Genomic DNA, 10,346 nt, shown 5'->3' on the forward strand with positions numbered 1-10,346 from the left:
CCATCGATGATCGCCTTCGCCTTCTATTTGTAACCATTTTGTTTTACTAACTAGGTTGCAATCATTGGTGCCCTTGTATTTTTCTTCCTTCGGAAGCGCCGCAACAATAATAGCGATATGAATGCAAACAGCAACGAGCCTGCACGAGAAGAAGCAGCTGGTAGACGACTTAAAGCTCTGGAAGCCAACAACGGTATGTTTTGACCATCTCATTTTAGCAATTTCTAGTTCATCGCATTGATGGAGATAATTTTTTGCCAACAACTATATTCGACTTTTTTTCTTCAATCGTGTATTCAGTTCCAGCACCACCTTATACGGATAGTTCTTCGCCTCTCGTATCACCTTCCCACCAATTCCTTCCGGTATACGAGTCTGGAAAACCAGATGGCAGCAGTGTTGGCGAAGAAAACGTCCAACGCTTGGTTATGCAGCCTGTGAAGCCAGACAGTGGATCATAGTTGTGATAAAGAAGCGCCATAGTAACAGCAACAGCGAACTTTTCAAACAATACTTATGATAGTTTTAAATTATAATAATAATACCTGCTTGTAACCAGTATATGATATCATTTTAACTTCCACTGGTAACCATTGCACTAATCCTCAAAAGACACACCACATATGAAAGATTCTGTCCTTCATAATATGTGTACTCAGTGCGAAGATTCTTGCATGGATATGGATCAATCTGAATTGGTACTTCTAATAATCAGGCACTACATTCTTAATTCAAACGTCTATAATAGACCAGAATGGGGCACTACACTGGTGTCGAATCTTGGTATTGGTCTACAAGCCACGGAGCAGACAATTGGAGCGGGTGGCGGGCACATATTTTATACAACGACTCGTGATTACGATTACTGTATCCGACATATTTAGACTTATAGTGGACCCAGGCTCTCGTAAGCAAAATGTGCTGGATAATCACTGGGAAATTTTCAAACTGCAGAGCAATTGATTTAAACTACACACATGCATTTTATAATACTGGTTGATTTCGGTGATACTCTTTTTCCGGAGCGCATTGATCGCCACAGAATTAAAATTCCACGTGTGTTCATGTCTTTTTTACTCTTTTTGCATCTGGGCTGTATAACATGCGAAATGATCAAAGTTACAAGAAGATCGCCTGTACTTCCTCTCACGGTTGCCTGGTGAACTCATCGCTTGAGCAGCCCAACAATGAAATAGATTTTTGCATATGTATGCAGTACGTTATTAGTCTTGTCGATGTAGGTCTTCCCATTGTCCTCAACGAAAATTACCTGAGAGCCCCGTTAAAGTTTTACAGTGTTCAAGTCTCCGATTGTCAGGTATGCATTATGCATGTCTGTTCTTATGTATACGGTTCTAATGGAAAACGTCCCCAACACGCCGGTGCGCATGTAATTCGAGTCTCTCACGTATATCCATTTCCGTCAATATATGTTCTTCGCTTTCCAAAGCCTACCGTTGTGCTTTGCTTGTTTATAGAATTTAGTTGAGTCTGGAAAGGAAGTATCCAGCAGTCTTTTACGATCTTGATCATTGTACTGCAGAGCGGGAGGCTATGTCGTTGAACGAATAGAATATATCTTGTTATCAGTAGCTGAGCGCAATAACAGATTTCTGCGAATGGTCTTGACGATGACTTGGATGATGTCGAAGAGGCTCGGGTCAAAATGACCATCAGTTTTAACACGCTAAGCCCCGTATTCCTCTATTTATATACATGCAACATGATGCGTTGTACGACTTACGCAAGAAAGGAAGCTTAGCGCATGCTTGCAGAATTTGTTAGAAGATATACTTATCTTCTATTGACAAATATGTTTAATACCTATACAGTTATTTATTTTCGCACCTTTATTTTTCAAATGCTTGTATGATATGGGCCGCGAAGAGCCAAAAAGGAAGGGCAGAATAGTAATAATGTCTTTGGCAAAAGCTTTCGTCAACAAAACAAAAAGTGAATTACAGTTTCTGTGTTTCTGATTCGCGGGTTACCGAAGAAAGAGTGTGCTACAACAAAGATCGGAATATGGAAATCCAGTGCTACCATATACCAACCGTCCTTTTTTTTCCTTCGCCCCCCTCTGCTCTCCATCCCTTTTCTTTTTTCTTTCTGTTTCGATTTCAAACTGCTGTTGTATAAATGGTGAATTGGCTCGCTGCTTCTCTGCTAGCCGCTGCAACAGCAGTTTCCGTACGAGCAGATACGCCGTCAGGTCGTGCTAATCATGGTGTGTGCTCCGTTTGTTCAATACATTTTATTGCTCTACACGACACCATCTTTTGTTAATAAAAAGGTGACTCATACGAATTTATGTTTTTCAAGGTTGCGCTCTACTTGGATCGACAATCTTTTGCTACGGTGGTGCAACGCGAGCTGCTGATGGAACCACTACAGCATTAAATAGCAATCTTTTCTACTACCTCGATCTATCTGAGGAAAAGAGCGTCACCGATCTTCGCGGTTCATGGACCGCATTCAGCGGTGGAAACGTCGGACCGAATTACTATTTTGCAATTACAGCATTACCTACCGGGAATAGCTTTGTGCGTACCACTTTTTACTTTGTATCGGCAGAATCGACGGTCGAAAACAAGATGTGTTAAATATATTTTGTTCTTCTAAATGCATAGGTAATTGATGGTGGCCGTGGAGCTGGAACGGATGGGCTTACTACCCAAGCAATTACAGTCTTGTTTAACGCAACTGGCCAAGGATCATGGAGTACAGTGAGTAACTTTGTCAAAACTCAAAAATCATCGCATCGGTCCACACGAGCATAATATATATTTTCAAGCGTACTCTTAATAATAACAAAAATGCTTCTGCCATATTAATATAGGATATCCCCTCTGGTGGCCATCCTCTAGTGTAATTATTGGTCTACAGACTCTATGAGTATAACGTAGACATCCCGTCTAACTATGATGCTTTTAATTGACATTATCACCCAATAGAGACTCTCATACCGCTGTCTCCGATGCAGACAACAATGTCTATCTTATAGGTGGTAGGAGGTACGTTAGAAATAAAAGAAGTGTAAATATTAATTCTTGGCATAGTGTTGACTGTTTTTTTACATCATTTCTAAACATATTTGTTGTTATCTTCCTTTTCAACATATTTAGTAGCGCTTTCTATAGTAACATCACGGGTCCCATGCAATTTCCCACACAAATGGCAATTTTTCGGCCACCTGTAAGGAAGGAGTGCATTTTCTTTATGTATGCGAAAGCGATGATACCGTTTGATTAAAATATTTACTCTTAAAACGCATGTAGGAAACATGGAGCTCAACGCCAGCTACTTTACGGTCGACCTCTACTCAAACCCGATTACACCACAAAGCTGTGATGGGACGAGACGGACATACGATTTACTATGTTGGTGGTGTTTACCCTGCTCAAGCAGCAGAACAAGGATCAGCTTATTACTATGGTCATGTCCCAATGAACGATATCTTGATCTATGACACTTCAAGCTCAACGTGGAGCACTAGAAACGCCACCGGTTTACTACCCACTCCTAGAATGGATCACACGTTAACCATGAGTATGGAATCAAAAACTTTAAAGTTTAACAAAGCAAACAATAGAGACTAGTGTCGATATTGTCGACACTTCATTATACTCATTGAAATGTACCTACAACTCATGCTTTTGTATTTTTACGCAGAGCCTAGTACTGGAGAGCTTATTGTATACGGAGGAACGCAGCTCGGTAAGTTTATTGCTCCACTTCTAGCTTAGCTTTTAATTGTAACAATGCTAACTTCTACTTCAAAATTAATATTGCCTTGCAGATTCTTCGCAACCTATAGGTGACTTTTTCTATATTTTAGACACGCAGGATATGACCTGGAGCAACCAGTCGCTTACCGCTGCCGATGGTGCAAATGGTGCTGGTGCCCGATTTGGGCACGAAGGTATAATTATTGATCACTTTATTAGAATTGCTGTACTGAAACCAAAGATGATTCTTATTGAAAGTTTTTACAAAAAGCTGTTCTCGTTAACAACAGCAGCTTATACATTATCTTTGGTGCGAATCAGCAAGGATCTACACCAGGATTATTCTTACTTGACATCGAATCTTACCAGTGGCAGGTGACTTCACCTGCTGTTCACGTTGATTCATCGGATGGAGGGCCAAACGGAGGAATTGGAAATGGCGACGGTGATTTATCATCTGGTGATGGCGGCGGCGACAGTGACAACATTGGAACTATAGTTGGCGCAGTAGTCGGATCGGTCGCTGGAATTGGAATTATCGGTGCGGCTTTGTTCTTCTTCCGCAGACGACGCTCCTCGAAAAATAATCATGATGGCAATTTGGGAAGCAGCGATCATATGATGTCTACACATCCTAAAGAAGAAGCAAACGATGGTTAGTGTAACTATTTCATGGTGGTTTGGCTGTAAGTTTGGGTAAGCAAAAAGATTCACTAACGTTCCGTTTCTTTTTTGCTTTTCGTATAAAAGAAAGTGCCGCTTACCGTGACGACGACAGCTACGCCATGGAAATACCGACACGTCAATTCTTGCCAGCATACACGTCTGGTAAGCCAGACGCCGTACCTGAAGGTGAAGAGCAGCCTCCGGCTCCTCGTTTAGTCATGCAGGCCGTTAAGCCTGACGGAGCATGATGGCTTGAATAACTCTTGTATTATTATTATTACAAAAACAGCATACACCATACACCATACAAATTTTGCCAATATTTAACAGCTATATCACTATGATACTATCCATACGCATTATTAAATCTCACCTATTTTCTTGCGAAGATTAAAGCTACGCGTTATTTCTGATTACATACAATAAGAAACTCATTGACTGACGTTAATATTAGGTTAATGAGACAAAAGATTGTTCGTGGAAGAACACGATAAAGCGAATAGATTTGATAAGCGTCCAAGTATGCACCTTTTGTCAACAACAATGCAAATCCACTGGAGACTGAAGTTGCATCAATTAGGCACTACTGTACACTATCACCTTTTCTAGTTGTCTTATGCTTACGTCCAGTGTTTTTTTACAATTCTTGTCATATACTGGTGTCACTCGTTTACCTCCCTGTACAGTATATGCAAAGGAATGAGGTCTTAAAAAGAAAGGTTGTCGAAGACTTTATAGTTAGATACAAGAGTTTCTCACATCACGTGCACTAGCATTACCCTAACACAAGAATTATTATCATATAGATATTGCCGTTTTCTCTACTTATTTGCGTGTTGTTTGTCTTCTATCTGTCGCTAGTATTTATCCGTTGCTCCTAACAGAAAGGAGAGCAGCATCAAATTTTAAAGAGCAATATCATCAACCAACCGCTCTAAAAATGATATTTTGATTATGATGCACAGATCTGTAACGTTGCGTCGAAGCTTCCAAAGATGAGACCATTCTGATGCTTTATAGTGGGTCAGCGCTTGCTGCTCTCGTCTACAGTAGCTGTCAACAACAAGGCTCCAGTGGAGTTTGCTGGAACTACATTGCCAAAATTCAAACAGCAACAGCAAAGCTAAAACATCTGACATATTACAGCGACCCAGTTCGAGCCGATCTAAGCGACATGCATATACTCGTGGCAGATTTGATACCAAACTATAACTTGAATTCATATGTTGTTGCTTCGAGCGATATCAGAAATATCGACGCCATCCTCATGGTGATCTAGTCAGTTACGCCAATAGCAACGAACTCAAAGACATTGTCTAGCCTTCTTCAGCAACTTTGGGCGAATAAATGTGGGCGGTCTTGTTTTTTCAGCACTGGGCAAATCATGGTCATTACTAATTACGTAGTACTCACCACATGTGATGGAATCATGGAAACGTTGCTGGGATCGCTAACATCAATAATTGAGACACTAGGCATCGTTTTGAATATTTCCGAGACACTTACCGAAAAAGCTCGGTGAAATGATCACTAATAACGTAAGTATGCTTTAATTTAGAAGGGTGCAGTGACTGACGTTTGATGCGATGCACGAATCATGTCGGTACTATGTTAAGCATGCGGAAACCATTTCTCCTTACCCTATAATCTTATGGCGGGCAAAAAGTGTCTATAGCCAACAAGATGCTCCGTTCAGACAACCGATTAACAAAGGTCGAGCAGATAAACAAACATATATGATGATGATCCAAAATAATTCGTAAGTCATCGGAAAGGATCTTCAGTAGTACTAGCGCTACTGCAAAAAGGAAAAAGTGATCTTTAAACAAATATGATGTATGGGAATAAACAAAAGTGTTGCAGCACTGTTGATACTGCTATGCCATGCCGTGACACGTGTATTTATATACTGTAGTGCTGTGCTTGTGCAACGGATATGTAGCACGGGTAAGTTAAGCAGGAATCGCAATGTCAAGTGTCAGAGTAGAATAGTTGAAAAAGTCCCCCTTCCTTGACCCACATATCAATGCTGTACACTTTTGCCGGAAACGTGTTTTGCGCAAATCTGTGTAACATTTTGCTCCAAGTGCAAGAAATGATTTGCATGTTTCTAGAAATAAGCTTTGTCCAGCGACAAAAGAAAACTTGGCGCAAGCAGAATTTTTGCGTATGTGAGATACAAGAGACTATTGAACAGCGAGCGTGGGTGAGTATAAGTGAGGGTGATGGTGAGTATGGGTGAGTAACCGATAAAATCGCTCGCAATTGCTCTCACACTTAATTCTCTCACGCTGGGCTGTTTTTTTCGTTCCTGGTCTTTGGTTTCTTGCACCACAACATCCATATTCACTCATACCCATTCCCAAATGCTTAATAGAAAAAAACAGTGGTTTATTGCCGTGAATATTACTTATATTGATGGCGTGTACAGTTGACCCCCGTTAACGTCAACCATCAGGGTACCAGCAAAAGTGTTGACCATATCGAGGGTTGACCACCACTGGGGGTAGAGAATAGGCAAAATCTCTAACTGCTAAATTTGAAAGGGTACCAGCGAATCGGTTGACGTTATCGGGGTTGACGTTAACGGGGGTATACTGTAATGCATTGGCGTTTTGGGTCACGGAGAGGTGACAACACTCGATTGATCTCAGAGGTGCTCGCACTTGGTCGTTCCTGCCGTCAAACACTTGCAACTCTTCATATTGTCCGGGTTTGCAATATTTTTCAAAGATGAGCAATACATATAATACATCGTCAAATTGAACCAAGTATTGTTGCAAATTTGTAATCGGTGATGGCAAAGTGCTTGTAGCCAATTCCATCATGAAATAAAGGCCATCTTCCATCAATTTTGTCAGGTAAAAGGTTGCTATATGGTTGACACACTAGATCGATAAGTAGATCGCCGACATTACCTTGATCAACTGCGTTTTTCGAAAATCCATCCAGACGGATGAGATCCTTTGTAATCACATAGTTATTGTCACTGTCAGCTGCAGGTTTCATTCCTGAAAAACCAATGCATTTGCCAAACTGTACACCTTCAACACAAGAGACCATGACATCAGGTTGCTCTGATGAAATCATCGAACCTTTTGGTACTGCTTTTGATTCTTCATTCACTGTTCCAGCCCAACAGAAGAAAATATTGTTGTCAGAATCGTCAAATAAAGGAATGAGAGGGCAGGATCCAAGTATCGAGTGCAAAGCTCTTGTTCTTTGATGACCGAAGTGATCTCTTCTTTCGGCAACATGGTGATACTATCGCAAAAAAAAAGAGGGATGAAGTATGGAATACCGGACATATATTTAAAAACAATTTTTTTTTATATTTAATCAAAATTGAATTTTGTTATAAATAAAAAAGATAATATGGATAAGGTAGATAATGTTGAGGATTTAATAAACAGTGATGATTCTATTAAAAATTTTAAAAGAAGCTTTATTACCAAGAAAATGGAAGAGTAAAGTATTAAAAAGATAGAAATTGTATTTGATGATATTATTAAAGTAATTAAATTTAAAATTAATTTCCTGATTTAAAAGAAATTTATAAAGAATACAAAGTTATAAGAAGAAAGAAAAAACAAAAAGTTAATAATAAAAATAAAAAATTAAAAGTTGATAACAATAATAGTAAAATTAATAAAAGTTTTGATAAACCAATTAATAAAAATAATAATAAATCTGAAAATATGGTGCAGGTCAAATAAGTTCTGTTTATTCATCCGTATATGCTGAGGCCTTATTTTCGAGATGCTACTAGTCACTAAAAATGTGTGTTACATATCGAAATTTTAATACGGTAAAACTCTTTTTTAGATGTTAGAGAATAGTTCTAATGTGCCAGATTTTTATTCAGAGTGATATCTATGAGAGAGTAGTGGTTCAAAATTTTGGATAGTTTATAAGCTTGCCACAAAATTGGCCGTCCCTACACAGCCCTACAGCCAATTAAAAATCGTCATTATATCAGCAAAAGATATAGCCGCACCATTATATGCATATGACACAAATGAATATCAGGTGTATCAATGTCGAAACTGTTGTTGTAAGAAACAACTCCTTTCTTTTTCTATCAGTGTGACTACTATAGCCTAAAAAGCCTACAAGTAACTGTTCCAAAAGTCCTTGACGAGGTTCCATTAACGATGATATATAACTTTGAATGCAAAGCATGGAGATTTATAGATGCTTATTATCAGGGATTTCAGGGACGAGAAGCGCTCTACATAGTGAAAAAATACAAATCGCATCGTCAAGTCAAAGTAAATGAATAATGGAATAAAGTACATATACGTTAGCAGAATTTGCTATTCAAAAATTGGCCGTTTTTTAAAAATATATGGTTTAAGATGACCTATACCATAATAATCTATCTGAGAATAATAATCCATCTGAATTGATTTGAATAAAATAAATTCATCTTCTTATACTTCTTTATCAAATATAGAAAATATAGATATAAAATCCAATAGTCATAATAAAAGTATATTAGATAATCTAAATATATTAACTAACAAAGAAATTTTTAAATAGGAACAAAAACAAGGTAATATTGATAAATTTATTTCAAACAATAATTCTCAGATAGATAACGGTATAAAACCTTATGATTATTTCTCACATTTATTAAAATATATACAGCAAATTATTATATTATTAGAGAAAATGAATTTATTATTTATAAAGTAGAAACCATTAATAAAAAATATATTAAAAGTTTTATTATATCTAAATTTCAAAATATTATTAGTGAGATTAAAATAAATATTGAATATAATTTAAATATTACAATTAATATTTAATAATAAAGTATATAATATGTCCAATAAAGCTAACCTTATCCAAAAAGAGTTATATCCGCTCAAAGCAATATGGAATCATTTTAAAAAAAGAATATAAAAGTACTTACAGTCTCGAAACAGAGGAGATAATTCTTGAATTTGGTGCTGAAGCAGCGTTTGCTTTTTGCAGGAGATCTGCTTGCACAGCTAATCGTGTCATTTGCTGAAATTGGGCAATATTCTTGAGTTCCAACATTGATCCCATCAAATCCTTCCCCATACTGTCCAAAGCCAAATTCGCGCCGAACATGATCTTGCAATTTGCTGATATTTTCTAGCTCCAAAGATGCTAACCAGATGAGGATGCATGCGATATGGTTCAATTAATAACACATAGGACATGGCCCTAAGAAAAAAAAGAAATTAGAAATTGTTTGGACAATAGATTTTATCTCTTACAAAATGTGTTGCGCATGCGATTCCATGAGTAGATTGCCTGTCATAGTGTTGATGGATGCTTGGGATTGAAGAAAGGCTTGGGAAACATCGAAACCATCAATCATATATCGATCACTATTTGATAGCGGTTCGGGTGAGAAATATATTGATTGCGAGGTATTGCCAACGTCATCGTTGCTGCTAGATGAACTGAGCCAATGTGTTGCATTTTCCATGATGGAGTTTTGTGTTGGAACACTGGCCGCAGCTGGTTCATCTTTATGGATATCATTGATATGCGATTTTAACTGATCCAAATCAGGGTAATGGGACAAACACGAAACGCATGCATAATAGATAAGGACAGATGTGTATTTGCCTTTGTGTCCTTCTGAGACATATGTGAATTGCTGTGTATTTCCGCGTGTTTTGCCTTCGCTTCGTGATTGCAAATGCAAGTTGTGCATTTTCAGCAAATGCTGTTTCACTTTCGAGGCTTGTGAAAGTTTCTTTTTACAAATGTGGCAGCCGTAACACAATGATACTATTGTTGGTGTTGTCATGACTACAGAGTATGTGCAAAAAACAAAAGACAGGAACAAAAGATCAAGTAGTGTGAGAGCAATTGCGAGCGATTTTATTGGTTACTCACCCATACTCACCCTCACCCAGTAATGATTTTCGCCAGGGCGAAAATAGCCGAAAATAGGCGAAAAAAGGCGAA

At 38.2% G+C, this 10,346-nt stretch overlaps 4 protein-coding genes across 4 annotated transcripts; 2 read left to right on the top strand and 2 right to left on the bottom strand.

The window, feature by feature from the left end:
• The first annotated feature begins 1,059 nt into the window (after positions 1 to 1,059).
• Positions 1,060 to 1,652, top strand: BDB00DRAFT_795436 (uncharacterized protein). The gene is made up of 2 exons (XM_053121393.1): positions 1,060 to 1,171; positions 1,271 to 1,652. The coding sequence occupies exons 1-2, from the start codon at positions 1,103 to 1,105 to the stop codon at positions 1,487 to 1,489; spliced, it is 288 nt and encodes a 95-aa protein (XP_052985369.1). The 5' UTR covers positions 1,060 to 1,102; the 3' UTR covers positions 1,490 to 1,652.
• Positions 1,653 to 2,091: 439 nt separating this feature from the next.
• On the top strand, positions 2,092 to 4,812 carry BDB00DRAFT_795437 (uncharacterized protein). Its single transcript, XM_053121394.1, has 11 exons — positions 2,092 to 2,227; positions 2,323 to 2,543; positions 2,631 to 2,726; positions 2,840 to 2,868; positions 2,955 to 3,014; positions 3,126 to 3,195; positions 3,279 to 3,549; positions 3,673 to 3,717; positions 3,800 to 3,922; positions 4,000 to 4,383; positions 4,479 to 4,812. The coding sequence occupies exons 1-11, from the start codon at positions 2,140 to 2,142 to the stop codon at positions 4,640 to 4,642; spliced, it is 1,551 nt and encodes a 516-aa protein (XP_052985370.1). The 5' UTR covers positions 2,092 to 2,139; the 3' UTR covers positions 4,643 to 4,812.
• A 2,029-nt stretch (positions 4,813 to 6,841) lies between these two features.
• BDB00DRAFT_897916 (uncharacterized protein) lies at positions 6,842 to 7,457 on the bottom strand (the record flags this gene model as incomplete). The annotated part of the gene is made up of 2 exons (XM_053128531.1): positions 6,842 to 7,266; positions 7,313 to 7,457. 2 exons carry the CDS (start codon positions 7,455 to 7,457, stop codon positions 6,842 to 6,844), a joined length of 570 nt encoding a protein of 189 aa, XP_052985371.1.
• A 2,446-nt stretch (positions 7,458 to 9,903) lies between these two features.
• On the bottom strand, positions 9,904 to 10,140 carry BDB00DRAFT_752657 (uncharacterized protein; the record flags this gene model as incomplete). The annotated part of the gene is made up of 1 exon (XM_053118642.1): positions 9,904 to 10,140. A coding segment is annotated over one exon (237 nt), but the record flags the coding sequence as incomplete, so codon positions are not given.
• Positions 10,141 to 10,346: the final 206 nt, after the last annotated feature.

The sequence above is a fragment of the Zychaea mexicana genome (genome assembly GCF_025766255.1).
Source record: "Zychaea mexicana strain RSA 1403 chromosome Unknown BDB00scaffold_2, whole genome shotgun sequence".
Taxonomy (NCBI): domain Eukaryota; kingdom Fungi; phylum Mucoromycota; class Mucoromycetes; order Mucorales; family Lichtheimiaceae; genus Zychaea; species Zychaea mexicana.

Bases quoted from the DNA above. Each gene is read 5' to 3' on its own strand.
- BDB00DRAFT_795436 (XM_053121393.1), top strand. From the start codon at position 1,103: ATGCGAAATGATCAAAGTTACAAGAAGATCGCCTGTACTTCCTCTCAC. The intron at 1,172-1,270 runs CTTGAGCAGCCC...AACGAAAATTAC, and splicing joins GTTGCCTGGTGAACTCATCG to CTGAGAGCCCCGTTAAAGTT.
- BDB00DRAFT_795437 (XM_053121394.1), top strand. From the start codon at position 2,140: ATGGTGAATTGGCTCGCTGCTTCTCTGCTAGCCGCTGCAACAGCAGTT. The intron at 2,544-2,630 runs GTGCGTACCACT...CTAAATGCATAG, and splicing joins TACCTACCGGGAATAGCTTT to GTAATTGATGGTGGCCGTGG. The intron at 3,923-3,999 runs GTATAATTATTG...TTTTACAAAAAG, and splicing joins TGCCCGATTTGGGCACGAAG to CTGTTCTCGTTAACAACAGC.